The sequence below is a fragment of the Notamacropus eugenii genome, chromosome 2, assembly GCF_028372415.1.
Source record: "Notamacropus eugenii isolate mMacEug1 chromosome 2, mMacEug1.pri_v2, whole genome shotgun sequence".
In the NCBI taxonomy this organism is placed as follows: Eukaryota; Metazoa; Chordata; class Mammalia; order Diprotodontia; family Macropodidae; genus Notamacropus; species Notamacropus eugenii.
Window position 1 is genome coordinate 106091358 of NC_092873.1, and position 27926 is coordinate 106119283.

At 50.3% G+C, this 27926-nt stretch overlaps 1 protein-coding gene across 15 annotated transcripts; it reads left to right on the forward strand.

The window, feature by feature from the left end:
• Positions 1-865: 865 nt before the first annotated feature.
• Positions 866-27828, forward strand: CUL9 (cullin 9). Of its 15 annotated transcripts, XM_072642220.1 has the most exons (42): positions 1652-1794; positions 2426-3038; positions 3488-3642; positions 3768-4289; positions 5271-5409; positions 5587-5783; positions 6035-6371; positions 6733-6925; positions 7361-7568; positions 8027-8223; positions 9199-9416; positions 10130-10388; positions 10547-10652; positions 10862-11089; positions 11434-11524; positions 11657-11828; positions 12234-12339; positions 12651-12746; positions 13128-13303; positions 13540-13673; positions 14173-14352; positions 14707-14816; positions 14906-14976; positions 15058-15088; positions 15235-15395; positions 15616-15853; positions 16266-16434; positions 17595-17740; positions 18552-18681; positions 18858-19057; positions 19518-19768; positions 20373-20718; positions 23403-23543; positions 23667-23831; positions 24126-24289; positions 24762-24855; positions 25303-25377; positions 25575-25685; positions 25877-25994; positions 26195-26328; positions 27158-27234; positions 27407-27828. In XM_072642220.1, exons 1-42 carry the CDS (start codon positions 1669-1671, stop codon positions 27600-27602), a joined length of 7581 nt encoding a protein of 2526 aa, XP_072498321.1. In that variant the 5' UTR covers positions 1652-1668; the 3' UTR covers positions 27603-27828. The 15 variants fall into 15 exon arrangements, 12 of the variants coding, with proteins under 12 accessions (XP_072498323.1, XP_072498324.1, XP_072498326.1 ...); XM_072642222.1 differs by lacking the exon at positions 1652-1794 and adding an exon at positions 866-1072 and having other exon boundaries at positions 14906-15088; XM_072642223.1 differs by lacking the exon at positions 1652-1794 and adding an exon at positions 949-1072 and having other exon boundaries at positions 5602-5783; positions 14906-15088.
• The last annotated feature ends 98 nt before the right edge of the window (positions 27829-27926 follow it).

Here is a 27926-nt window from a genome sequence, read left to right on the forward strand (position 1 = left end):
ACATAGTATACATAGTTACACATAGTAACTCCAATGTTAAAGAATGTAACACTAAAAGATAGCAGAATTCAGCGGAAAGATGATGAAACATTTTTTGCGTCAAAGGAAAACTCTATTTCAAGAAAACTCCACGGCCTTCTAGCCCCATTCCCTTCTGGTTCTGGAACCGTGAACCACAGTCAAATGAGCTCTGGCACTGGCCCTAGATGGAACGTGTCAAGATACTCTCATGGCCTCACTTAGCGTCCCTGTCATCTTCCCTGAACGAAGCGCTCCTTCCTGGCCACCCCTCCCCCACATGTACTGTCTTCTCCTTTAGAATGAAAGGAGGCTGGACTCTTTCAGATCTGGTTAAAGTGCTACTTTGTTTCATTTAACCGTCTGGTAGGAGAGGGAGGTCTTCATGTGTCAGGGTGGGTAAAGGTCATGGGGACACGGCAGAAAAAAAATTTAATTCAAATGTTTATTATTTTAAGATTAAACATTCTTAAATTTTAAATAATGGTTGAAAATTTAAAAACAAATTTAAAAAATAATTTAAAATTTAAAAAATTCCTAAAAAATTTAAAAATACTGATTTAGATGGAAAAAAAAAACAAGAAACGAGAGCGCGGATAAGGGCTCAGAAATAGGGACATGGAAGTAAAGTTGGATAAAGGCTCAGGCAGAGGATAGGGGAAGGAGTTCAGCCCAAGTTCCCCGCAGGGCGCTCCTGCCACCTGGGCCACCTGGGAAAAGCGCCCCGCGCCTGGCCCCCGTGACGTCATCGCCTCCCCCGCCGCGAGCCCCCCGGCGCTGGAGTCGCCGCACCAGCCCGGTAGAAGTCGGGAGAGGCTAGGCACCGCCCTATCCGGAGGAGGGCGCTGCGCACGCGCACAGCTCTCCGCCTCCGCTTCGGCGCTACCCACCCTTCTCCCCTCCGAGGCCTTCTGCCTGGCTTCCGTAGAAGCCGGACAGTGAGCGCAGGTGCAGTAGAGGACCCGGAAGTGAGGGTGCCCGCTGACTGAGGCGGCCGGGTCCGGCGGGACCGTCTAGTCGGAGCCGGCAAAGGGGGCGCGCGGGGCGGCGGGAGGTGAGAGGAGCGTGCGCACGGGGTGGGGGTCCCCTGTCTCTCTCCATCCCCTTCCACTTCGAACCCTCCCCCGCCGCCCCAAGCCGCGCGGCCCCAGGAGTCCACTCCCTGTACCAACGGTCACCCCGCCCTGGCCCTCCCCCTCACGCCGTCTCCTCCCCCCACGTACGCCCCCCCGTCCGACCCTCCCCCACAAAGCCTCCCCTTCCCCCTTCAGGCACCTCCTGCCCAAACTCTTTCCCCAGCCCCTCTCGGACCCTCCTCCCTCGCCCGATCACCCTCTCACACGCTTGCTAGCCTGCCCCGGGCGCCCTCCGTGACCCCCGCGGCGCTTTACTCACCCTGGCCATGCCCTCGCCCCGCTGTCCGCCCCCGGACCCGACTCGCCCCGCTTGTTGCCGGCCCCCGGCGCTCCTCGTCTCCGCAGCCTCCCACGTGCTGCGGCCCCCCAGCCATCCTCGAGACCCCCCCACCCTGGTGACCCCCTGTTGTTTGTAGCCCTCCCCCTCACACGTACCCATGACCACCCCCCCCCCGCGGGCATGTGATTCTGCCCTGGCTGGCCTGAAGGGTGGAATGAATGGTGTAGGAGAGGCATGAGAGGACAGCCCTTTGGAAGGAGTTGTCCGAGCGGGCATGGTGAGGGCTGTTCAGTGATGGTCACCTTCCATGTCTGTGCCCCGCACTTCCACACGTCCTGGATTCTGCCACTTTTTGTCCAGGTCTGCGTGCTCTAAAATGTTCCCTTGTGATTATCTTCCTGTATCATCCCCCAGATACTAATTTTGGTTTAGGTACTTACCATTGTGACACCAGGCTGATCTGGCCTGTAACCTCTTCTTTCTACTGAAACTGTTGTTCCTTCCTTTTTTTGATCACTTTTCACTTTCAGTTCTCCCTGAGTCTCTTCTCCAGATTGTACCAACCATCTTCCTTGTCTCTTTTATTTCCAAAATGACCTCTAAAGTCCTTTTAGGCCCTAAATCTATGACCCATCATTTTAGTACTGCTCATCAGTATCATCGTTCTCATCGTGCCTCACTTCACTTCCTTGTCTTCTCAAATCAAATGCCTGCTTTGCCTTCCATACTGTTCTAGTCCTAGTCTCTTCATGTCTGCCATCTGATGTTCTCCTGCAACTTCCATCTATCCCCACAACAGCCCCAGTTCCTTTTGTCTATGTCCCCACCCTGATCACTGGTCCTGGGCTCCTCTTTCCTCTGTCCTAATATGATCAGTGAATTCTGTCCACAACAGAATTCTTCCACATCCAACCTTCTTCCACATCCCATAGATGCTTATTTGACAACGGGTACTTTTTCTCATTCTGCTCCTTTTCCTCCTCTGTTCTAGGTGCCCAGGATGGTGGGAGAACGAAGAAGCAGAGATTTGCTGGTGCCCCTGGGCCCACGACTGCAGGCATACCCTGAAGAACTGCTCCGGCAGCGCCAGGGTCACGATGGGCATCCAGAGTACTTGATCCGTTGGACTGTCCTTCAGCGTGGGAAGGAGGGTGGCATAGGCAGTGGCAGTTCTTCAGAAGGCAAGGCAGAGCATATCCTCATGTGGCTCTCAGCCCCGGAGGTCTATGCCAGCTGTCCCATGCTGCTTGGTGAACGAGCCCCAGCCAAGGGACCGCAGCATGAACCAGTGGGGAGCGCGGGCACCTTTCCCCGGGATGCCGGGGGGCTGGATGAAGCCTCTCTGGGAGAGATGGCCACAGATGTCCGAGGACTGGTGCGTCGAGCTGCCCGGCAGCTGGATGGTGGGGGGGGCTCCAGTCCTGCCGCCTCTGTGCTACACACCATCCACGTGCTCAGCGCCTATGCCAGCATCGGACCCCTTGCTGGTGTCTTCAGGGAGACAGGAGCCTTGGACCTGCTCATGCACATGCTGGGCAACCCTGAGCCACAGATTCGCAGGAGCGCTGGAAAGATGCTACAGGCCTTGGCAGCCCATGATGCTGGTGAGGGCCAGAGGGAAAGAAAAGGGAAGCAGGAAAGGAGGTGGGACAACTTGCAAAAAGAGGATGTCAGGACCTTTTGGTTTCATGAGAGTGAAAGTGATGTCAGCCTATGCCCAGTTGCAGTGAACTTAGAGCTACAGGTTCACACCATTGATGAAAAAGAGATGTGAACAGAAAGAGAGAGTTTCATAGAGTTTCACTCTCTTTCATAGAGTTTAGAACTTGCTGGCCAGATGTCAGTACAGATGGTTATCATATAAGGCATAGTCACTTCTCAGAGCACTTTGGTCCCCCTGTCAGCCCCTTTGATGGGAAAGGACCTGGTTCTGCTGGAGGGTGGAAGAGAGTGAGTGTAAGAGAGGCAGATGATAAGAGTTGAGGAGTGGGCAGAAGGTGATAAGTGGAGTGGGTTCCCTGGGACAGGATGCAGAGCAGGGCTTGTATTTCAGGGAGCAGGGCCCATGTGCTCCTGTCACTGAGCCAGCAGGATGGCATCGAACAGCACATGGACTTTGATAGCCGCTCCACTCTGTTGGAGCTGTTTGCAGAGACCACATCTTCTGAAGAGCACTGCATGGCCTTTGAAGGGATCCACCTGCCCCAGGTAACCTAAGGGAGTCGGGAAAAGGGCTGTGGGCCGAGTTTTTATCTCCCTGTCTGTTGGCAGTAGGGTTAGGAGAAGCAAAGTGGGGAGATGGTTAAACTGAGGCCAGGGTGTTTATCCTGCAGATCCCTGGAAAGCTGCTCTTCTCCTTAGTGAAACGTTACTTGTGTGTCACATCCCTCCTGGACCAGCTAAGTAGCAGCGTGGAGCCAGGGTCTGGGGAGTGGGGGAACCGGTGCTCCCCTAACAAGGCCTCCAGTGTGGAGAAGAGCCGTGGACAGAGGGAATTGGAGTTCAGCATGGCCATGGGCAACCTGATTTCAGAATTGGTTCGGGGTATGGGATGGGACCGGGGCCCAGGGAGGCAGCCTGCATCCCCCCCTCGGCCTGCCCGATCTATCTTTCAGCCCCGATCATCTGTGCCAAGCACCATCCTCCCAACCCTGCTTACCCCTGCCTCCCCAAGGAGGCCAAGCCGGGCCTTCAGACCACGGTCTGAGTTCTCGAGCCTGAGTGGCTATGCTGACTACGTTCAGGAGACATTGCAGCCAGGGATGCGTGTTCGAATGCTGGAGGATTATGAGGAGATCAGTGCTGGGGACCAAGGAGAGTTCCGCCAGAGCAACAATGGAATGCCCCCTGTACAGGTATGTGTGAGTGAGTTGGAGGATAGGTAGAATAGCATCCCTGAGAAAGACAGAAAGTAGGGGAAGGTCAGAGAGTGACTGTATCCCTACCTCACCCTCTGGGGAGGGAGAATGGCCATTTGGAGAAGATTTTATCACTAAGAGAGCAGATAGACGATTCCTGATAAGTGAAAAGGAGACAGAGATGTCTAAGGATACCATTGCCCACATTCTTTTCTCATTTGGCAGAGGAGAGGAATACATGTTTGTGTCCTTTTTGTCTCTTTCCCCCAGCCTCTACTCTAGAGAGAAATTGTCTAAGCCCTGGCTGTATGACTGTCATGGAGTCTCCATGTGGAAGGGGCCTAAAATGCAGGGGCTAGAGTCAAGAAGTTGTTATTTTTGTTGTTTGGGTGTTTCAATCCAGTCTTTCTCTTCATGACCCCATGTGGGGTTTTCTTGGCAAAGATAAGTGGAGTGGTTTGCCATTTCCTTCTCCAGCTCATTTGGCAGATGAGGAAACTGAGGCAAGGGGGGGTGAAGTGACTTGACCAGGGTCACTCAACTAGTAAGTGCTGGAGGCTGGATTTGAATTCATGAAGATAAGTCTTCCTGATTCTAAGCTCAGGGCCCTATCTACTGTGCTGCCTGTCTGCCCAGCTCCCTCTTTTCTGAAGTCAGGAAGACCTGAGTTCAAATCCAGCTTTAGACACTCACTAGCTGTGTGACCCTGGGCAAGTCACTTAACCTCTTTTCTCAGTTTCCTCATCTATAAGATAGGGATAAATAATAGCCTGTACCTCTCAGAGCTTTTGAGAGGACTTACATGAAGTAATAATTGTGAAGCATTTAGTATAGTGCTTGGCACATAGGAAGTTTTATATAAATGTTAGTTATTATCATGATCATTAATTATTATGTGACCCAGGTCTAGGCCTCCAGCTGAGGTTGTTCCCCGGACTCAGGTGACTGAACTTTCTCCCTCCCCTCTTCATGCCCCAGGTGCTGTGGCAGTCAACAGGCCGCACATACTGGGTACACTGGCACATGGTGGAGATTTTGGGTCCTGTAACTGAGGACAAAGTTGCTGCTGAGCCAGAGAAAGGAACAGGGGGCAGTGGGTCCCAAGCCCCAGGTATAGGTGAGCTTGGGGAGGAAATCACATAGGTTCCTTGAGAAGTGGTACATGGGGGCTTGTCTGGGTAGAGCTACCATGACCAAAGAGAGATGCTGCCTCTGACCCTCAGCTGCCCCGAATGGGTCCAGTATCACATTCTCTGGGACAGTTGGTCTATCCCTTCATGTCTTATGCCCACAGTGCCTCCTTCCTTAGATTGGAAGCCCCTTGGGGGGTTGTATGCTGTGCCGTACCTTAAACCTGAGGCTCAGAGCAGCACAGAGTCTGGATGCCTGAGCCAGGCTGAGTGGTGGGAGCTGCTTTTCTTCATAAAGAAGCTGGATGGGCCTGAGCAACAGGAATTTCTCCGGCTCCTCCAGGAGAACCCAGATGGGGAGGTATGTTGGGCCCAGGAGTGGAACTCTGAGAGGTTGGTCTGCTGATGGGGGGAAGTGAGTCAGGATGAGAGGGGCTAGTAAGTGGAAATCAGGTCAGGAGAGGGGCTTCAAAAACTATATGTGGGTCTGAGGAAACAAAGGCCCAGAATAGAGGAAGATGAGAAGGTATTCCAAGAAAGATATTTCTTCTCAATCCCCATGGCTCCTTTTCCCTATTGTTCAGTATAATGAGTTTTCCTCATTGTCCACAGACCCTGGAGGAAGAGGCCCTGGGTGAACTCTCAGTGCCAATGGAGTTGGCACAGAAGCTGGTATTGGCACTCAGTGGGCAATGCCAGGGCAGTACCCACAGTGACCTGCTGAGCTCTCGTGTCTACTGCAAGTATGGGCCACAGCCTAACAAAGGAAATTCAGCTAGCCCAGCCCCTGTAGTCCCTCAGGACACCTGCACCCCCAAGGCATCATTGCCTGAGAAAATCAAGGTGGAAGCTGAGCCCCCCAAGGCACAGAATGATTCCCAGCTATTCAACCAGCTTCTGGTGGCGGAAGGGCTGATTCTGCCCCTTGAGCTGAAAGAGTCAGCCAGTGGTGAGTTCAGCCATAGCAAAGTCAAGTAGAGATTTGCATTAGGCATTTGATGGTCCAGGAAGAGGAGAGTGGGAAGGAAGGCCACTTTAGCCTGTAAGCTAGGCCTTAAGTAAGGTCATGGCCTACATTTTTTACCTAAGGATCCATTCCTCTGGATTTGACTGGGATCCAACCCTCCTTATCTTTCTTCTCTGTTTGCAGTATTCCTAAAAGAGGAAAATTGATGTTCTAGGGTCTCCCAGTCTTCATCTTAATTGAATAGACTTACCTCTTGGAATCTTGAGATTGTTGGCCAAGGAATCCAGGGAGCATCCTATATCAAGGAAGCCTGAGATGTTGTCTCTTTTTCCCTTCACTCCAGAACTGTGCAGTGCCTTGAGGGGTCCTGGTCGGAGGAGCTCCCTGGAGCAGCATGTGACTGAAGTCATTGCCATGGTGCAGAGATCCAGCTCAGAAGCAAACCTGCAACTCTCAGGGCTCTATGCCCTCTCTAAAGCTGTGGAAGAAGCCGCAGGGCGAGACCACCCTTTGCTCCGTCCAGACAAAGCCCTCAGGTCAGACCCTAGGAGAGATAGTGGGTGATTGGTGACAGAAAGTCAGGAAGGTGGTGGGAGGGATGAGGCCAGAAAACTGAGCCAGCTAGAGTAGCTGATCAGAGTAGGACATGGGGCATAGGAAGAAGGAATAGGGGCTAGCACAGGGAGAGGGAATGAGGAGGGAGAGCAAGGACTTCAGAGCAATGGGAAATATAATTGGAAGTAGGGCAAGAAAAGGGTTGGTTGGGAAGTGGGAGAATTCATTAAAGTGAAGGGAGAAGGTTGTAGGTAGATTAGGAGTTAGGAAGAATCAGTTGAGATAAATGAGGGAGAATTTATGGCTTAGAAGAGTGGAGAGTCAAGTTAGGAAGTGGGAAAAGTGTATTCCATTCTCCCCTACCCCCTGATCTCCAAATCAGAATTATTTGCTGCTCTGATATCTTTTCCCTGTAGAGAGAAGTTAGTCAAGACACTGATTGAGCTTCTGACCAATCAGGTTGGGGAAAAACTGCTGGTGGTACTGGCATTACGCCTTCTTTATTTGCTCATGGCTAAACATGAGTGGCGTCCCCTCTTTGCCACAGAAGGTGGAGTCTATGCCGTGCTGGTCTGCATGCAGGAGTATAAGACTTCGATTCTTGTGCAACAGGCTGGGCTGGCGGTAAGTAGGGGGAATGGGGATAGACCGTGGTGATCTTCACTACTTCCCAACCTTTCCTAGTGCTATCCCTAGGGTTATGTGGGGCCTAGACAGATCATGATACTCTCCAGTCCTCAACATTTTTACAGCAGAAGTCAGTTTTAAATGAATATCCAAAACAACTGTCAAAGTGAAAAGAAATCCCAGGAGGACAGTCCTATGATCTGATTCAAAGTGGGAGACAGTTCTCCCACCTTTGCTTTGATGGAGTAAGGTAGAGCATTGCCAACTGATGACCTGTATCTTCTGTCATTTTTAGTACCAGTTGTCAGAGCTACCTTTTGCTTACCAGCTGTTTCCTTGAAGCCCTGGTCAGCTACTAGCATCATAGGCCCCAACAGAGCACTACACAACAGCAGCCACTGATATCACTATACCATAGGGATGGTTCTGACCAGTCTTACCACTTTTCTATGCAGGCACTGAAGGTGTTGGCCAGTGCTGGGCCCTGTGAACTCCCCAGTGGAGGCAGTGGTCGAGCATCTCCCCTGGCAGCTTCTGAAGCCCAGATGATCCAGGAAATATTTGCCAGCATTGGCTCAGCTGCCCGCCCTGGCACTGACAGCCTGTTGGGGGCAATCCCTGCTGCTGTCATCCTTATGCTACAAACTGAAGGGTAAAGGTTTTTGCTGGTTTTTGCCTCCCCCTTACTGCCTATCACCTCTGTACTACTCAACATAACACAGTTACCTCCTACACCCTTCTGAGGCTTGGCACTACTTGGCCACAAGGGTTACTTTCACCTTTTCCTCCTTGCAGAAATTCCCTTTATCTTTCTGTCCTTCTATCATTGGTGGTACTGTCTTGACTGATATTGGGGAAGATTCTGGATGGGAATGTGGAGTGAAGAGATCATTAACATTTGTAGAAAAAAGACCCTTTTCTTTTTTTAATTTAATTTTTTTCAGCAAACAAATCTATTTTCTCTCCCTTTGACACCCTCCCTGTTGGGAAAAGAACAGTAAGAGAAAAAAACCCTTATAACAAATATGCTTAGTCAAACAAAATCAATTCCCATTTTGGCCATGTCCTATATATGTACATGTATATGTATGTGTGTATATGATTATGTATGTATATGTAAACACACACACATAAAAATTCTTATTTTTCAGGCCTGAGTTAGTATGTTCCTAGAGGCAGGGAGATGTATGAGTTGTACTTATACGTACAGAGAGTACTATTTTAGGGCCATGAGGGCTGGGACAATGTTTTTACTACTTTTTGTATCTTTCTTAGTATTAGCGCAGTGCTCTGCAAACTGAAGGGTTGATCATTGTTGAATTAATGAATAAATGAATCAGGAAGCCTGTTATTGGAGCTCTTTTCCTGATTCAGCCACGGGATTGTGTAATGGAAAAAACACTGGATTTGGATTTAGAATGCCTCAATTCAAATCTAGGTCAGATACTTTGACTACCAATTTAGCCTTGGACAAGTCACTAAAACGGAGTCTTTCTATTCAGTTTCTTCATCATTTAAGTGAAGGGGTTAGATTAAATGCTTTTTGAGGTCCCTTCCAGTCTAAGTCCTATGTTCTTCCTTCCTCCCCTGTTCCCATTCCTTCTCCCCTCCCCTGTCGCCATTCTAGGTGTTCCTCAGCTGTTGGCAATGGACTGCTCCTCCTCAGCATGCTCATGTGCAACCACCAGGCCCTAGGAGAACAACTGGCAACCCAGGAGCTGCAGGAAGCCCTTCACAATCACTGTGGTGGAGGGTCAGAGCCTGTGCCCCCCACCCGTACCCTCATCCTCACCTTGCTCAGCAGGCTGTCAGAGCATGGGCCTCCTGGCAGTCCAGAGCATGCAGGTACCCCATGGGTCAGGAGCGTCTGGGGAGTGGCATTTGGTTCTAGAATTTACAGAAATCAAAGACCACTAGCCTCTAGTTGGGCCCTGAGACATTGATTTATCAGCATTACCACTGCGGGATTTATTAAAGGTCAGAGAGAAATAAGAAAAATGGGGTTCAGTGATCCTCAGTTTCAATCTGAATGTGGATTTCCTGAGTCTGAGGTACGAGAGGCTTTAGAATGGGCAGTGAATAGAGGCTGGGGAGTCCCTTCTGGAGAGGGAATGCTCTCATTTCTTTGGGTTGGTTCTGATATTATACTGCCAGAAAGTGGAGAGATAAGATGACTTCTTGATTTCCCCTTAATGAGGCAATCTAGAATTCCCCAAGGATCAGAGAGAGTGGAGAAAGGTAAGGTGGTCCCTAGAGTTGGGAAAAGAACATGGCTAGAAATAGAAAAATTTTGGAAATTCTGAAACTTTGGAAAGGGTGAATCTCCTTTTACTTAATTTTGGGGGAAATGGAAACGGGGCAATACTTTTTTTATCTTTCCAGATTTGGAATCACTTAATTTGGGAACATAAAAATATATTATGTGTAATGTGACTTTCTTTAAAAAGAGAAAATTCACAAAAGGTCTGAGAAAAAAGAGAATTTCCTAAATATTCCTAGGTTGGGGGGGGTAAGCCTTCAGTTGTGCATATTTACCCCCTTCCTCCTGTGTATTTGAGCTATAGTAGCAGAGCCACCTTGCCCTGAGCCCCAGGCTGGAACGGATGAGCCATTGCTACGAAGTCTGGTGGGGAGCGCTGGTCCCTCTGGAGAGCTACTTTTGGAGCTGGAACGAAGCATCTGTCCTGAAGGATCCCGAGAGGGTGATGTGAACCAGGTGCTGAAGAGGCTTCAGAATCAGCCCCAGCCTTTCCTGCTGTTGCTACAGAGCCTGGAGACCCCAGGGCCTAACAAGTCACTGCATATGACAGTTTTGAGGTGAGGGGATAAGTGAGAGGGAGAGAAATATTGGGCACATTGAATGACAGAGGGTGGGACCTGAGATCAGAGGATGTCGAGACAGGGTAGAGACCCATGCAGGAGTGAAAGTCAGTGGTCAGTATGAGGTAAAAAGACTCTATTTCAATCTCTACCAGAATACTTATCAGGCTGCTGGATTTCCCTGATGCCATCCTCCTCCCCTGGCATGAGGCCATGGAACCATGTCTGGCCTGCATGAATGCCCCCAGCAATGACCGGGAGGTATGACTCTTCAGTAGGGAGGGAGACTGGGGAACAACATCCAAAGTAGGAAATAGAAGACATTATGTGTTGCTGTTTCCTTTTGCCTGACTCCTGTTTTCTATTATATCTATCCTTGAATCTGTTTGACTGAACTTTGTGTATTTGGCTTTGTCCATCTCTTGGTCCTGGGCCCTTTTCTACTTTACCTTCCCTGGTTCCCATCCCAGGTGGTCCAGGAATTAATCCGCTTTCTGCATCGCCTGGCCACGTTACACAAGGACTGTGCAGTGGTTTTGTGCCGCCTGGGAGCTCGAGAGGCCCTCACCAAGGCCCTGGACAAGCACACAGCACAGCTGCTCCTGGGACCTGAGCTCCGGGACCTAGTGAGCGAGTGTGAGAAGCATGCCCGGCTCTACAGTAACCTCACAACGAGCATCCTGGCTGGATGTATCCAGGTCAGGAGTATGGGAAATGAAGGAGACAGAGCCTAGGAAATAACAACACATTGGGGCGGGAGGTGAGGGAAAGTACTGAATGAGAATGTGGGACCCCAGCAGCACGGGAGGGGGTTACTGGGGTTTAGGTGGAAGGGAGGAAGCGTCAGACCATGACTCGGGGTATGTGGTATTCTTTACCCAGACCCCTGCATGATACTAGAGTATAGGGTTTGGTGGGAGGAGGAAAAAGCAAACTCTTAGTCCTTGGACCTTTTTTTTTTTTTGCCATACACCGTGTTACTGTGCTTCTTCCTGTCCCTCTCTTCCCCCGTTTGTCGAACTCACTCCTACCCCTGTCACAGATGGTGCTCGGCCAAATCGAAGAACACAGAAGATCCCACCGGCCCATCAACATCCCTTTCTTTGACGTCTTCCTCAGGCATCTCTGCCAGGGTCAGTGGCCACCTCTCCCACCCCCATCTGTCCCACACTCGTGGTGTTTCCACTCCTTCCTTGCAGTCCTCTGTCCCTTGTTCTCCCCTCAACCAGACTGGGATTTGTTCTTTCCTTCCTTTTTGGCCCCAGGGTCCAGTGTGGAGGTGAAGGAGGACAAGTGTTGGGAGAAGGTGGAAGTGTCATCCAATCCTCATGGAGCTAGCAAGCTGACTGACCGAAACCCTAAGACTTACTGGGAATCCAATGGCAGCACTGGCTCTCACTACATCACCCTGCACATGCACCGGGGGGTTCTTGTCAGGTGTGGTGCAATGGACAGTCATGTGGGACATGCTCACATGTTCCCTGTGTTCTGCATAACACACTATCATGCATTAGGGTGCTATGTCTGTACCTCCCTGGACTCTCACACAAGAGCCCTCACGTGGTAGGAGGCTGTCTGGGTCTGCTCATGGTTCGACTGGCCACGTATTCAGTTGTTGACCTTGGGCAAATCGCTTAATTTCTATGAGCCTCACTTTCCTCATCTGTAAAAGGAAGAGCAGGGGAGGGGGACTTACATGATTTCTTGAGATCCCTTTCAGGTCTAAAATGTTTTGATTCTTTGACTCCCTGGACCTAGAAGTACAGGAGAGGAGGAAGTCTCTGAACCCTGACTGAGGAGCTGCCCTCTGGGCATGGGCTCTGATGGGTTCCTCCCCCTCAGACAGCTGACTCTGCTGGTGGCCAGTGAAGACTCAAGCTACATGCCAGCCCGTGTGGTGGTGTTGGGGGGAGACAATGCCAGTTCTGTCAGCACTGAGCTCAACACAGTGAGAATCCCCCTTACTCCTTTCTCCCTTTCCTAGTAATTATCATTACATGTGGCCTCAAGCCGATGCAGAGAGGGTTCCTCCTCCCCCAGAGGGAACTCTTTAGACTTTTGTCCCAAGGGAGGGCATAAATAGTGAGGCTAAGAGTTAGGATTGTAGAATGGGGGGGCCCAGAGGTCTCTTGGACCTTGTGAAGAAAGATAGAGATTAGTGGTCCCTGGGGTTATAGGAAGATGATGAGGGGCAAGAGGGAGAGAGCACACCTCCCTTCTACATCATCAGGAACTTGGCAGCTCTTTTCCCTGCCTCAGGTAAATGTCATGCCTTCTGCTAGCCGGGTGCTGCTCCTGGAGAACCTGACCCGCTTCTGGCCCATCCTTCAGATTCGTATCAAGCGCTGCCAGCAGGTAGAGTATTAGTCCCGGGTCTGTGGAGGTCAAGGATGGGAAGAGGATAAGGATAAGGAAGCATTAAACAGAACAACAGCTTTGTGATCAGGGACAGGAGGAGGTAATAGGGGTGGGAGAGTTGTTGCTAGCATATGAAGTATTTGAAGGAAGGATATCAGACTTTCAGTTTGGGTTCTTGACCTGGTTGGAAAGAGGTCCAGGAGGCAATACCATTCTTATAATGTGAGAGTTGTTTCTGGATAGTTATGAGACACTCTAGGTTGGTGGGACTTTGGGCCCTAATTTTCTACCAGCACTTTATGCCAAAGCTTGGCTGAAGGAAGGCTTGGGGAGGGAGCCAGGCTATTACAGGAAGTCAATGACAGTCATGTGTTTCAGGGTGGTATTGACACCCGTGTGCGAGGAGTGGAAGTTCTGGGCCCCAAACCCACATTCTGGCCACTGTTCCGAGAGCAGCTGTGTCGCCGCACACACCTTTTCTACACTGTTCGAGCCCAAGCCTGGAGTCAGGACATTGCTCAGGACCGGAAGCGCCTACTGCAGCTCTGCCCTAGGTGTGGAGAGGGACATCTGGGCTGGGGCTGGGGCTGGGGCTAACATGGTGGAGGAGGGGGGAGTAGGACAGGAGAGAGTCCTGGGGGATTTGAGGAGGGGGATAGAACAGTTCTGGGGGATGAGGCCCTCCTGATGTCTGTGGGGGGCTCTTGACATGAGAACATTCAGGGTATGGTATTGAGGGATAGTCTTGGGGCCAGGGGCTCGTGCCTCTAGCTCCTGACCCTGTCACCAGACTGAACAGGGCTTTGCGCCATGAGCAGAGTTTTGCAGATCGATTCCTCCCTGATGAGGAGGCTGCCCAGGCACTAGGAAGGACCTGCTGGGAGGCCTTGGTCAGCCCCTTAGTGCAGAGCATCACTGCCCCTGGTAACTATCCCATTGCATCTCCCCCAGAAACTGCCCTCAGTGATGTCCACAAGTTCTACTCTGATAGCTTTCCCTCAGGAACTTTCCCTGGTAGCCATTCTGTAACATCTTCCCTAATAACTACCCCTGGTAACCATCCTATAATGTCTCCTCTCAAAACTGCCCCTGATAACCGTTCCATAACCTCTCCCCCAGAAACTGCCCTTGGTAGCCATAAATTCTTTCCTAGCAACTGCCCCCTGGTAATTATCTCATCACTTTTGTTATGATAGCTTTCCCTCAAGAACTGCCCCTGGTAACCATCCCATAACCTCTCCCCGAGAAACTGCCACTGGTAACCATCCCATAACTTCTACTGTGGTAGCTTTTTTTCAAAAACTGCCCCTGGTAATAATTCCTCAGTCTCCATCCCACCATAATTTCTTAATTTGTCCCTGACCGTTTACCTGGTGTTTGTTCCCATATTGCAGTGTCTTCCTGAACTGTCTTCCCTTCTCAGATGGCAGTGGGGTGAGCCCCCTGGCCTGGCTGCTGGGCCAGTACCTGGAGCACAGAGAGAAGGCCCGTTGTCCACAAGACAGAGCAGATTCTTTTACCTCACGGGTCCGTCGCCTCAGCCACCTGCTGGTGCATGTGGAGCCTCCCCCAGGACCGCCTCCTGAGCCTCCCACCCGGCCCAGTGAGTCTCAGGGAATGGGTCCTCATTGAGGGTCCACAGATAGGGACTATCAGGAAAGAAAAACTGTACCCATTCTTCACCTAGCGAAGTTATCTCAGCCCACTGCCATCCCTTCCCTGTGTTTCTCCCTAAGCCCCCACGTCCCCTGTTCTTTTAAGTCTGTGACATTTTCTTCCTCTCTTCCATCCTAGAACATTATAGGCTGATGATAGAGGAGTGATGTCTTTTGTTCCTCACCACTCCTGCCCTTCATCATGGGAAGTTGGGGACTGGGATGGGGGGGTCTCAGGAGAGCATCTTCAAACTGGGGGCCCACAGACTAAGACTTTCCTTGTTATGTGTCTGTCTCCACAGATAGCAAGAATAGTAAGAGTCGGGAGCTGAACTCAGGGGCTGGACTGGGACCTCCTGGTGGCAGCCTGAGGGGTATCACCCAGTGTTGGAGGGGTGTGGTGCAAGAGCAGGTGGGCAGGGTTGGGGCTGGCAGGGTGTGGGGAAGGCCTAGACAACAGTGGCCACCCCTCCCCTTCATGCTCCTGCCTTTTGCCCTCAGGTGAGCAGGTTTCTGACTGCAGCCTGGCAGGAGCCAGATCTTGTGCCCAGATACTGTGACATCTATGAGCGGCTCCAGAGCGCTGGGGCAGAGCTCTTTGGGCCACGGGCAGCCTTCACGCTGGCCCTTCGCCAGGGCTTCTCTGGAGCTCTGCTCCAGCTCTCCTTTCTCACTGCTGCCCACGTGAGTCCTTTTTGCCCCCTCATCCTCAGATGTGCACCTCCAGATTCCCAGTCCTCTCCCCCTAGGGCCTCTTTTCTTCCTTCTTCCCATTCCTCCCCCCTTCCCTCTGCCCCCTTTTCATTTCTCCCTTCTATTCCTGTGCCCAGGTGAGTGAGCAGTTTGCCCGGCACATTGACCAGCAGATCCAGAGGAGCCGGGTAGGTGGGCCCCAAGGAGAAGAGATGCTTGGCCAGCTGCAGAGGAGCCTGGAGCCCATGATGGTCCTCTCTGGCCTAGAGCTTGCCACCACCTTTGAGCACTTTTACCAGTGAGTGTGGGGCCTCAGAAGGCAGACAGGCAGGTGGGCAGCAAGGAGGGCACACAGGGGAGCCAGGAATGGCTGAGTCAGGCCTCTAGGGGGGGCCGTTCAGGGAAGGAAGGAAGGGAAGGAAGAGCCCCATCGGCAGCAGAGAGGGGGAGCCCAAGGTCCCAAGAGAAGGCTGGCTCTGAGTCCGTCTTCAGTAAGGCCTGGGCTACATGCGCTGCAGGTACTATCTGGCAGACCGCCTCCTGAGCCTGGGTCCGAGCTGGCTGGAGCGGGCTGTGCTGGAGCAGATCGGGCTCTGCTTCCCCAATCGACTGCCCCAGCAGATGCTGAGCAGCCTGAGCACATCAGAGGAGCTGCAGCACCAGTACCACCTCTTCCAGCTTGAGCAGATTGACCAGCAACTCCTGGAACAGGAAGAGGATGAGGAGCAAGGCCTGGAGGCCCATCCCCAGGTGGAGGTAAGGCAAGAGGCAGGGGCTGAAGCCCCAGCTCCAGGAGGAGGTGAGGGCAAGAGGCCAGGGACCCGGGACCCATCCCTAGGTGAGATGATGGAGAGACTAGAGGCCTAGCCCCAGGAGGCAGTAAGGAACAGGAGCCAGAGACCCATCCCTGGGAGGTGGTGAGATGAGAGGAGGCTGGAGGCCCCTCCCCTGGAGGAGGTAAAGGACAGGGGATTTAGGGATAAGAGAACAGAAAAGATATGGAGCTGGGGAAGCCCTTCCCTGGGTAGAAGAAGGCTATATGGCACTCAGTTTGTATTCCTCAGACCACCTGGCCCAGTGCCTTACACATAGTAAGATTTTATTAAGTATTTTTTACATTGGACTGACTTGAATGAAGGAGGTCCCTGAAAGCGATTTGCCCCCACAGCCAGTGGAAGAGCAGTTGCCTGAGGAGCCAGCTCCTGAAGTGTCTGTGGTGGTCCTGTCTCCCCGCTGCTGGCCCGTGTCCCCCCTCTGCTATCTCCATGAGCCCAACAAGTACCTCCCCCCAGCTCTCAGCGCCAGCCTCAGCCGATTTTCCAACTTCTACAGACAGAGTAAGAGGATGGGGTGGACAGCTGGGAGGTGGTGCTAGATGAGGGGCACAGGAAGAAATAGACTCAGCATATGGGAGAACAGCATAAGGAGGGAGACCTGACAGGAGAGGATTTATGTAGGAAGATACAATGGATAGGAGCTTTGGCATCAGGGTGCATGGAAATGAGGCAGCACACCAAACTGTAGGTGCTAGGTTACCACTGAAGTCTTTACTCTTTAGCGTCCTGCTCTTGAGAAGTTCACGAGTTCTGTGGCAGTAAGGGCAAATAGAATGGACAGCCATGGCCACCAGGGGGCACAGATGATGTTGGAGAAGTATGGTACATGGGTGCCTACGGTACCTAGAATCATTTTTCTCTTTCATCAGATGTCGACTGTTAAAGTTGGAAGGGACGTTAAAGATGATCTAGTTCAACTTCCTCACTCTTTAGGTGAGGTAGCTGGGCCTTAGAGGGATGACAGCTTGCCCAAGACCAAACCACTTAGTGGCAGCGCCTTTTCTGTAGGACCATTTTCCTGCCTCAAAATCTAGCACTATATCATGTTTCCTTCACTTCTGCACTGAACTGAGCCCTGCTCTGAACTTTGGGGAAGGGGAAGCCAAGAGATGGGTAATACCTATCTTTCTGGCTCAAGGGTGGTGTGGCAAACAAGGCAGCTATCCAGGACAAAATACACAGGGTGGGGTACAATAAAGAGATATTTTAAAATCGCTTTTGCAATACTCATTTTTAATGCCAGAAAGAACCATTCCTTCTGTGGTAGGCTGCAGTTTTGTAGTCATTTAAGTTCACAGGTGCAGTGAAGACTCAGACTATCCAAAGGACTATAATATAGAGGCAGTGTCATTTTTAAATCTCATCTGAGATCCCAAACATCTTGGCCTTGTTCCTGTTCATAGATAATTTCCCATGCCCACAGGAGAAGCTACTAGTGTAATGAAGACACATTCCTTGCCCTCAGTAGCTTCCTAACCTCATGGTCCTTGTCTCCATAGCTTTGAGAATTAGATTTCATATCTTACTAGTTTCATGGTTTCCATAGCACAAAGCACAGTATGAGACACATAGGACAAGCTCACTAATATGCATAAGGAGATAAGCATAGAAAAGACATAGCGACAAGACTTCTGTTGCCAGCTCCTTCTCTCTATTCCCAGGTCAGAATCGGCCAGTCCTGGAACTGGGGCCTCACCGTCGGCTACAGTGGTCATGGCTGGGCCGGGCTGAGTTGCTCTTTGGGACACGGACACTGCATGTCTCCACTTTGCAGATGTGGCTTCTTTTGCACTTCAACAAGATGGAGGTATTATTGTTCTCTGTGCCCTGTCCTTTTCCTTCATCTCCCTGATCTTAACCACCTTTGATCTTCCTATCTTTTCTCTGTCCTGTGTGCCTCCCTCCATCCTTTTTTTTGTCCTTTGTCTTTATGACCACCTGAGGAGCCCTAATTGCCTCTGTCCCCAAGTAACCTCTTTCAGAAGGCATCCACCCAAGGACAGGTTTCCTTCTGTCACCCCAGCCAGTCCTTTTTCCTTATCCCTAAGGCCCAGGCATTTTCCATAATTACTATAGGAAGGAGTACTTGTAACATCAACGTGATACCCATAGCAACTGCTATGAATATGCATGTGTATTTCCTGGGTAAATTCGCAAAATATAAATAACTCTCTTCCTCAAAGGCAAAACCAAAATATTTATTTGGGACATCATTAGAATACCAGGAGGTAAGATTTAACAGGGTACTCATCACTAATCCAGGGAGCGCCAACATCTTAAACCTTCTTTGTGTCAGACCTCCCCACAAAAATAAGTTTCCCTAGATAAATTCCTCCCTCTGCCCACTCACAACTTTCTTCTCTCTCTCTGCTCCTTGAGCCAACTGCTCCTACTCACAGCTTGCTTCTCTGTCTCTGCTCTGCCTGTTCTCCCTCTCTGCTGATGCATTCTCCCCTACACCCTCTCGCAAGCTCCTTCCAGTCTGAGTTCCATGTGACCACTGGCTCCATGTGATCACAGACTCCATGTGTTAGGCCTGTTAATGGGTGGGGAAGATCTTCCTATTCTATTAACATTGCAGTACTTTATAACTCTGATTCTGTCGTTCCTTTCACTAGGAGGTGCCTTTGGATACTCTGCTTCAGAGCTCAGACCTTTCTTCAGAGCTGCTGCATCAAGCCCTTCAACCTCTCATCTCAGGGCTTGGCCCCCTGAGCCTTCATGAGGGTCAGGGTTTCCCTCCTGGAGGTAGGTAATGGATGCTGTGCAGGTCATCTGCCCTGGGGAAGGGCAGGGCAGGGCAGGGGAGGTGAAGGGAGAAGGGAGGGATTTAAGTTTTTCCACTACTCCCTCCCTTCAGAGGAGCTGTGTCCTGTCCCCTGGCCATGTTTCTGAGGGCATTGGGGGTGGGGGTGGTGTCTCAGGTGTGCTGCGGCTTCGGGAGGTGGAGAAGGAGCCTGGGGGGGAGGCCCTGTGGCTGCTCCCCCCCCAGACATACCTGAGTGTGGAGGAGGATGAGTGCCGAACCTTGGAGAGGAAGAGGAACATGCTGAGCTGTCTCCTTGTCCGAATCCTCAAAGCCCATGGGGAGAAGGGCCTGCACATTGATCAGCTTGTCTGTCTGGTATGGGGGAAGGGGTTCATGGAAGGTGGTGAGGCAGGGGCTCCCTGGGGAATAGTTATTGGAAAGCAGCATCTGTATACCCAACTCCATAATGAAGAGGCCACTGAGAGGAAGGGGCACCTATGGATCTGGGGGCACTGCAGAGCTCCCATCTGGATTTTCAGATCCTGTAGAGTGTATTCTGACAGTTAGGTGGCAAATGGGAAAGTGTATTGGAGTTCAGCTCCTGCCTTAGAAACACTTTGTGATCCTGGGAAGGCCTTTAACCTTTTTCAGCCTCAGTTTCCTCATCTGTAAAATAGGAATAATAGCACTTACCTCACAGGAGTGTCGTGAGGATCAGATGAAGATAACACTTTACAGACCTTAAAGTGATATATAAATGCTAGTTATTGTTATTCTGTGAAAACCAGAGAGGGGATTGGGGTTGGATGACGATGACCTTTGTGTGTGCCCCTAGGTGCTGGAGGCCTGGCAGAAGGGCCCATCTAGCCCCAGAGGCCTGGGCAACAACATGAGTGGGGAGGCTGGCTGTAGCAGTGCCGATGTCCTCTCCTGCATCCTCCATCTCCTGGGCCAGGGCTATGTTCGGAGGCAGGAGGACCGGCCCCAAGTCTTGGCATATGCAGCCCCGGAACCTGCAGATCCCCAGCGGGGTCAGGCTAATGTCCCTTTCTGTGGCACTCGGAGTGCTGTGACCTCCCAGCTCAGGTGGGGTTGGAGGACCTTCCCCACTCCCCCCATCCCTCACTTTCTTTCCAACTCAGAGAGCAGGAGGGAAGCGGGGGAAGCTTGGCTTGTGGTGGGCACTGTTGGGACTCCAACTTTCACCTCCCTACCTGCCCTCATCAGGCTGAGTGTTTAGTTGAATAGGCATTTTGCATCCATGATGTGCATCAAGGTACTCAGGTAGCAAAGGTAACAGTCTCTGCCCTGAAGCAGCTTATTATATTTTCCTTATTAAGCATGTTTCACTACGAGCAAACCTGTTTTGAAAACTTCGCTCTATTCAACAGATGCTCCTTTCGTGTACCTACTGTGTTCTGTGAAACTGCTATAAAACAGGAAAACCCATGTTTGCACAAAAGACAGATTGACACATGTATTTACTTCTTAGAATTCCTATAGCTTTTTCTTAATGAGCATGTTCCCATAATGCTTTAAAAAAGGTTAATTTTACCACACTTGTGTACTTGCCCACAGTCATAGATAATGTGTCTCTAGACTGATCTTGATTGAGGTGGGTTAGGCTTGGCTAGGTTGTATGTATGAGACCAGGTTACTAATAGTTATTCTATACACCATCCCCAACTAGGCCCAAAGAGGTAGCTGCCCTGGCATCCTTGCAGCTACCTGCAGGCCGAACCATGAGCCCCCAGGAGGTGGAAGTCCTAATGCAGCAGACTGTGAACCAGGTACAGGAGACCCTGAGCTTGGAGCCTGATGTTGCCCTGCATTTACTGGCCCACACCCGATGGGGGGCTGACCAGCTGCTGCAGAGCTACAGTGAAGATCCAGAGCCCTTGCTGCTGGCCTCAGGCCTTCGGGTGCCTCTGGCCCAGACACCACCACCGCTCCCCACCCAGTGCCCTGTTTGTGTCAGCCCTCTGAGCCCTGAAGATCAGCCACCTGCCCTCTGCTGTATGCACTACTGCTGCAAGGTGAGGACCCCCTGCCTCTAGCCATGCATCTTTTTCTCATCTTACTAAAGATCTCAGCTTCTTTTCCTTTCCTGACTCCCTCTATCTTCTATCCTCTGCGCTTAATTTTTTTATATAAGCTAGACTTTCCATCTGCCTCAGTTCATATTCCCTTCCCACTTGGGTACTCTATCTTCCATCCTCAGTTTTTCTTCTCTCTCTCCCATAGTCTTCCTTAAAACATGATTTTCATTTCCTTCTGAATCTCTGTCTCCTCATCTGAACGTTTCTCCTTTTCCTGCTCTCCACCCCATCAATTCATTCATTCATTTAACAAGTATTTATTGAGCATCTACTGTGTAAGAGTGTCAGTGCTGAGAAGGTCTGAGTTGTGTTCTTGACTCCGGTGTGATTAGTTGAGTGATTCTGGCCAGATCACTTCACTTGTGTTTCTCTCAGTATCTTCATCTGTAAAATGATAATAATAACTTAATTATCTACATTACAGCATTATGAGAAAAACACTTTAGGGGCAGCTAGGTGGCTCAATGGATAAGGGTGCTTGGAGTCAGGAAGACCTGAGTTCAAACTCGGCCTCAGACGCTAGCTGTGTGACTAAGGGCAAGTCACTTAATCTCTCTTTACCTTATTCCACTTCAGTGTCTCTGCCAAGAAAACTCCATGGACAGTGTAGTCCATGAGGTCACAGAGTTGGACATGACTGAACAACAACAGAAACATTACAGGGCTGTGAGAAAAAAGTACTTTATAAGCGCTGTCTACACGAGATGTTGGTATGTGCACTGTGCTCTGCACTGTTCACCAGTGGGAAATGTAGGCCCTGCTCAATCAGTCAGCAAACATTTCCCAACAACAAAGCCACTACACTGCTAGGGCCTGGAGGCCCTGAGCCCAAAGTGAAACAGTCCATGCCCTGAAGAATGTAGAATCCAAGGAGATGAGACAAATGAAAAATTCAGGAACAATTCAAATATGCTAAATGCTTAAATGCTCCCAGACTTTAGAGGTGGGAGACAACAGTGTGGCTTCCAGCGGCTGGGCTGGGACAGGCAGGAAAGGTAGGGGAGCGCAGAAGTGTCAGACTGAAGGCTTGCTGTTCAGATGTGCTGACAAAACTCCAGGGGCCTGAACCTCATTAAATAGAATTGGAAAATGTTTAACAAAAATATATAAAAATACAAAAAGGGTAGATAGTATTAATTTGTGGTTTTCTAAGTCATAGGTGTTCCATTTTTATTTGACTTTGACACCTCTAGGATAGCAAAGTGTTCCAGGCAAGAAAAGTGGCACAAGCCAAGGTTAGAGGTTGAGAATGACTTTTGTATTACAGTTGAGTAGACATACTGCAGCAGAGAGGATTCTCGTAGACGGGTAATGGGAGCTAAAGTTGATACCTAACTGATGAACCCAGGAATTTGAATTTTATCCTCTGTGTAATAGTAAATTATTGTACATTTTTGAGTCATTCAAAATGATTAACCAGGGAACTTTGTGCAGGATGGATTGAAAAGAAATGGGAGAGATGAGAGGAGGATACCTATGAGTACAGGTGGGAGATGCTGAAGGTCTGAGCTGTGGTGGCAGCAGTAGAGACAGAGAAGAATGAATCTGAAAGAGATTGTGAGTGGAGAACTGGAAATATACAGTGGAAATGGAAAAGTTAAGGATTCCCGAGGCTTTTGGAGCCTGTGTGACTGGGAGAATGACATATCATTGGCAGAAATAGGAGAAGCCTATTTTGAGGGGGAAAGATCGTTTTTTTTCTTTTAAGTGTCATTGTTGCCTTCTGCTTTTACATCATACTCATTTCTGAATATATCCATTCCTCTCCCATCCCTACGAAGGCTTCCCTCATAGTAAGAATTTTTTAAAAAGCAGATCAGCACAACCAGCCACCATGCTGACCACATTTACAGCATCCACAGCTTCTTCAGTGAAAGGATATTTGTTTTGCTGATTGGTTTTAGATGTTAGACTTGCAGTGACTTCAGAATAGCCAACGAGACATGTCCAACCGAGGAGTGGAAGTAGATGTTAGAGAAAATATTGGGCTCAGAAGAGAGGTTAGGGTAAAGTTAAGGATTTGAAAGGCAGCCATGTAACACTAAACTCTATCCTCTGTACCTTTTACCTTATCTGATTCCTGCTTAAAATCGATATTTTCCCTCTCCCCCCCTTCTGATTTTCTTCTCCTTTGCTCTATATTCATCCATATGGTGTTTATAAACCCGTGCTCCCTCCCCAGCTTCCAGAGATTTAGATTTGGGTCGTTCCTCAAGAAGTTAATAATAATAGCTGGCCCTTGTTTAGCATGTGAAGATTTACAAAGCACTTTCTCAAACATCTCTGTGATGTAGGCTATATCTAAGTATCCCAGTTTCGTGGAGAAGGAAATTAAGACTCAGAAAAATTGAATGACTTGTCCATAGCTAGTAAGTGTCAGAGCTGAAATTCAAGTCGAAGTCTTCTGGTTCCAAGTCCAATATTTGGTTTCTACTGCACCGAGATCCAAATCACTTCAGTTTAATCTTAAGGAGAGATGTCTGACTGGTGTTGAGTTAGTTGGGTCTGGCCATCTGGCATAGTCTACTTCTGGGAAATCTCATAGGTCCTAGGGTCTACCCTCAGTTGTGGGATGGTAAGGGGTCCTTGGTTCTGACCACCTCCATCCTGCATTCCCCCAGTCCTGCTGGAACGAGTACCTAACAACACGAATCGAACAGAACCTTGTGTTGAATTGTACCTGTCCTATCGCTGACTGTCCTGCTCAGCCCACCAGTGCCTTCATCCGCGCCATTGTCACTTCTCCTGAAGTCATTGCCAAGGTACCCAACCTTTCCTTTCCCAACTTCACAGTGACTCAGAAGCTTGAGGGGCTTTATTCTGGGGTTTAGAGAAGGTCTTAGGGAATTATCACCTAATTCTCGTGGTGTCTCTGTTTGTCACAGTATGAGAAGGCCCTTCTGCGGGGGTATGTGGAAAGCTGTTCCAACATGACCTGGTGCACCAACCCTCAGGGCTGTGACCGTATCCTGTGCCGCCAGGGCTTGGGCTGTGGGGCTGCCTGCTCCAAGTGTGGCTGGGCCTCCTGCTTCAATTGTAATTTCCCTGAGGTGTGTCCCTGCACACATACTCACATGTCTCTCTCATACATACTCATGCAGAGACCATACACATGCATGTCGACACAGTATGGTTTGTTTCTCTCTCCGCTCCCCCCTCCATCCCCCATTCTTTTGCCAGGATGAGATATGCTCCTTCCTCCTTCCTCTCCAGAGTCTGGCCCATTCTATCTTTTGACACCCCTCCCCTTCACCCCCCCCTTCCTCCACCAGTGGAGCTCACTCCTCCAACCTGATGGATTTGGGGCCCCTTATCCCCTTTTTCTACCTCTCTGCTCATCTCAGGCTCACTACCCTGCCAGCTGTAGTCACATGTCCCAGTGGGTGGATGACGGCGGCTACTATGAGGGCATGAGTGTGGAGGCTCAAAGCAAGCATCTGGCCAAGCTCATCTCCAAGCGCTGTCCCAGCTGCCAGGCACCTATAGAGAAGAATGAGGGGTGTCTGCAGTAAGAAGGGGAGTGGGCAGCAGCTGTGGTAAAGACAGGGGAGAGGGATCCCCCAGGGCATGATCAACCCTTAGCCTTAAAGCCCTTACACTTGGCCTGGCTAGAGCAAATGAGGAGACGCAAGAAAAAGGGCATTTTTCAGTTGGGGAGGGGTGCTGAGAACCAGGTTTGAGATCAGGTTGCAGAATTTGTGTGCAGAAATTGTGAGGCATGGGAGAAGAGTGGGAGAATGATGATCTGGGGGTTGGGAAGGATAAAAGCCTGGGCATCATCAGGACATGGGCACCCCTCATGTCAGGTCTTGAGTTTTATGACCCAGTAATTTTAGAGGAATCATGATTCCTCACATCCTTCAGAAAGGATTTGGGAATACTGTAGCAAAGGGCAGCTATGCCAAGGCCACCAGACGTTTGGCATTGCTGGTAACAACCTTGCCCCAAGACAGACTTCTGATCTGTGGTCTCCCCAACAGCATGACATGTGCCAAGTGTAACCATGGCTTTTGTTGGCGTTGTCTCAAGCCTTGGAAGCCAACACACAAGGACTATTACAACTGCTCGGCCATGGTGAGAGGAGTGGAGATCTGAGGGTGGAGGGTATGGGAAGTTGAAGCTCTCAGAGACCAGGACATGGGCACCTCACAGGTCAGAGCCTGAGCTTTGTGCCCCAAAGCATTGTTTATCCATGAGTTGTAGGGAATGCTTCCCTTCCCCTCATTCCCCTCAGAGAGGTTGGTGGAAGTAGAATGGAAAAAAGGCAAGAAAGACTTAGGACATTTCAGCCCTCTGCAGGTTTGATAAGTCTATTCAGAGTCTATCCATGGGCTGCCCTAACCTGGTAAGGTTCTGTCCCTCATCCCTGAGAAGGACCCGACTCCTGGAACCTCATCCATCACACTTCAGGTTTGGGGCAGGGGAAGGTTACAGAAAGGCCCAGAGATGGGGGAGTCCTTATTCAATATTCTCTTCCCTTGTCCCTCAAAACTTGTTCTCATTTCCTGTTCCTTCATCCAGGTAAGCAAAGCTGCCCGACAAGAGAAGCGATTTCAGGACTACAATGAGAGATGTACTTTCCATCACCAGGCCCAGGTGAAAGGGCAGCGCTGGGAGGCAGTCCTGGGAGGCCCACAGGAAGCCTGTGGTCTCAGTGGGAGGGCCCTAACCCCTCAGGGTTAGGGAGGTATGACTAAGGGCCCAGGAGCAGCAGGGCCCCTGAACTGGCTATGCTTTGGAGAATGAAACTTCAACCTGCGTGTACTGGTGCTCATGAGTGTCTCTCTGGGCAGGAGTTTACACTGAATCTACGGAGCTGTGTGTCTGCTATCTCAGAGATGCCCCCGCCACAACCCCTCACCTTCCTCATCGATGCCTGCCGGGGCCTAGAGCAAGCCAGAAAGGTTGGATGGGGTGTTTTGGGAGAGGCAGGGGTCTGGTGGGTCTGGCTTCCTTCCCGTTATCTAAATTGAAGTAGGGAAGGGAGAAAAGGAGACAGGCCCAGATTCCCTGGACAGAGGATGCAGAAACCAAGTACAGTTGAGGAGGGAGGTGGTTGAAGCTGCAATTGGAGGGCTGTCTAATCACCCCCCAGGTGCTGGCCTATGCCTGTGTATACAGTTACTACAACCAGGACACCGAGCGTATGGATGTGGTGGAACAGCAAACAGAGAACTTGGAGTTGCACACCAATGCCCTGCAGATCCTCCTGGGTGAGACTCCCACTCCTAGGGTAGCATACCTCAAATCTATCCCTTCCTCAGCCTTGAGGCAGGACCAGGAGCCACCTTCCCCCTCCCCTTCTGCCTTGGGTTCCCATAGAGAGGATGCCCTCACTTCCTTCTCTGCTCAGTGGAGAGCCTTGTCCCTGCCCACAAGGAATAAAGAGCCCTGTGCTAAACCATCCCTGCAGAGGAGACCCTACTGCAGTGCCAGGACCTGGCTGCCTCCTTGAAACTCTTCAAGACAGAGCGCCTCAGCACAGGCCTGGAGCTTCTTCGGCGCATTCAGGAGAGATTGTTGGCCATCCTGCAGCACTCCACACAGGTGCATATGCCACAATGCCTGTGCACACACAGATGCCCCCCCAACACACACACACACACACACACACACACACACATATACACACACACACGTACGTCTTCTTAGCATTTTCACAGAATATCTGAGCCTCTTCTCTCACAAGAATCATTGTAGAACATCAACACACTAGATGAAGAGGTTCCTGCCTTCTAAGAAGGCCGGCTGTTTAGTTTGAAGACTGACTACAGGTGAAGAGAGGTCCTGTCCCACTTTATGTTACCACTCGAGTACTGTGTAAGGAGTCAAGATGCTGAGTGTTCTAGTTCACAAGAGAGGAAGGTCACTGGATATTTTTGGGTAGTTGGGGAAAGTTTCATGGATAGAGGTATGGGATTTGAGCTGATCTTGAAGGGATGAGTATGATTCAGTTAGGTAGAGAAGGGCATTCTGGTTAACCTATATACATGGCCCATTGTACAGGACTGCACAGTATCCTTACCCTAAACCCTTAGAAAAGAGGAAGCCCAATGAACTTCATTTACTCCTCCTACACCTGGACTTTGGTCTGGGATACTTAGGTCCTTGTTTTCTGTCTTCCCCCTCTCCCTCCCTTCCCTCTCTCACTTTTCCCACTTCTTCCTCCCCCCTCTCTTCCCATCTCTTCTTCCTCTTCTTCACTTTCTGCCTTCCCTCCTCTACTCCCACTTTTTCTCTCTCTTCCTTTCTCCTATTCCCTCCCCCAAACATTCCCAGCCAACTCGATGTTGAATCCACAGATATGTGGATGAGCGGGGGACTCTTGACCATTCAGTGACTCATGGCCAACGACCATCCCTCTTCCCTCTGGCAGGATTTCCGAATTGGTCTTCAGTCTCCACCAAGTTCAGAGCCACAAGAAGTGAAGATGTCTAATGTGCCCAGCAACCCGTGAGTAGAGGAGTGAGAGGGTGTTGTTGGAACTGGGGAGGGAAGGGGGTCTTGTGCTGCTGAGCTGGGGTGTGGGGCAGCGTGGCAGTGCAATGAGTACCTTTTAGGTACTCCTTCCATAAACTTGCTGTTAAATGTGCCTCTTTTCTTTCCCTTCTCTTTCTCACCTCAGACCACAGGGATCCTCTGAGCTGGGTCAAGAAGAAGATGATGAGGAAGATGAGGATGAGGTACCAGGGTGGCAGCAGGATGAGTATGATGATGAGGAGCTGGATGATGACAATTTCTCCTACGATGATGAGTCAGAGAACCTAGATCGAGATACCTTCTTTTTTGATGATGAGGATGAGGATGAAGGCTATGACTGAGGGGTGGTGGCTGTGCCTCCCCCCAAAATCAGCCCACCCCCAGAAAGGGGAGAAAGTGCCTCGGGTGACTGTTTAGGAGTTAAGGAACTTTGAGGTTGTAGTGAGGGTGGGTTGTCCCTCTCCGAGTGAGGGGTCCCCCAGGAGGGCTGCCCTGAAACTCTCTGGGGAAACTGACCACCAGGGATTGTACCTTGTTCTGTTTATTAAATAAACGGCTTTTCTTGTATGTCTTCATCTTGGAGCCTCCCTCTGAAATGCTAAATAGAGCTTATCTGTACGTTGTTGTTTGCAGTGTTTCCCCTTTTAGTCTGTGAGCTCCTTGAG

Bases quoted from the DNA above. Each gene is read 5' to 3' on its own strand.
- CUL9 (XM_072642214.1), top strand. From the start codon at position 1,669: ATGAGAGGACAGCCCTTTGGAAGGAGTTGTCCGAGCGGGCATGGTGAG. The intron at 10,389-10,546 runs GTGAGGGGATAA...AATCTCTACCAG, and splicing joins CTGCATATGACAGTTTTGAG to AATACTTATCAGGCTGCTGG. The intron at 16,435-17,594 runs GTAAGAGGATGG...CTCTATTCCCAG, and splicing joins TTCCAACTTCTACAGACAGA to GTCAGAATCGGCCAGTCCTG.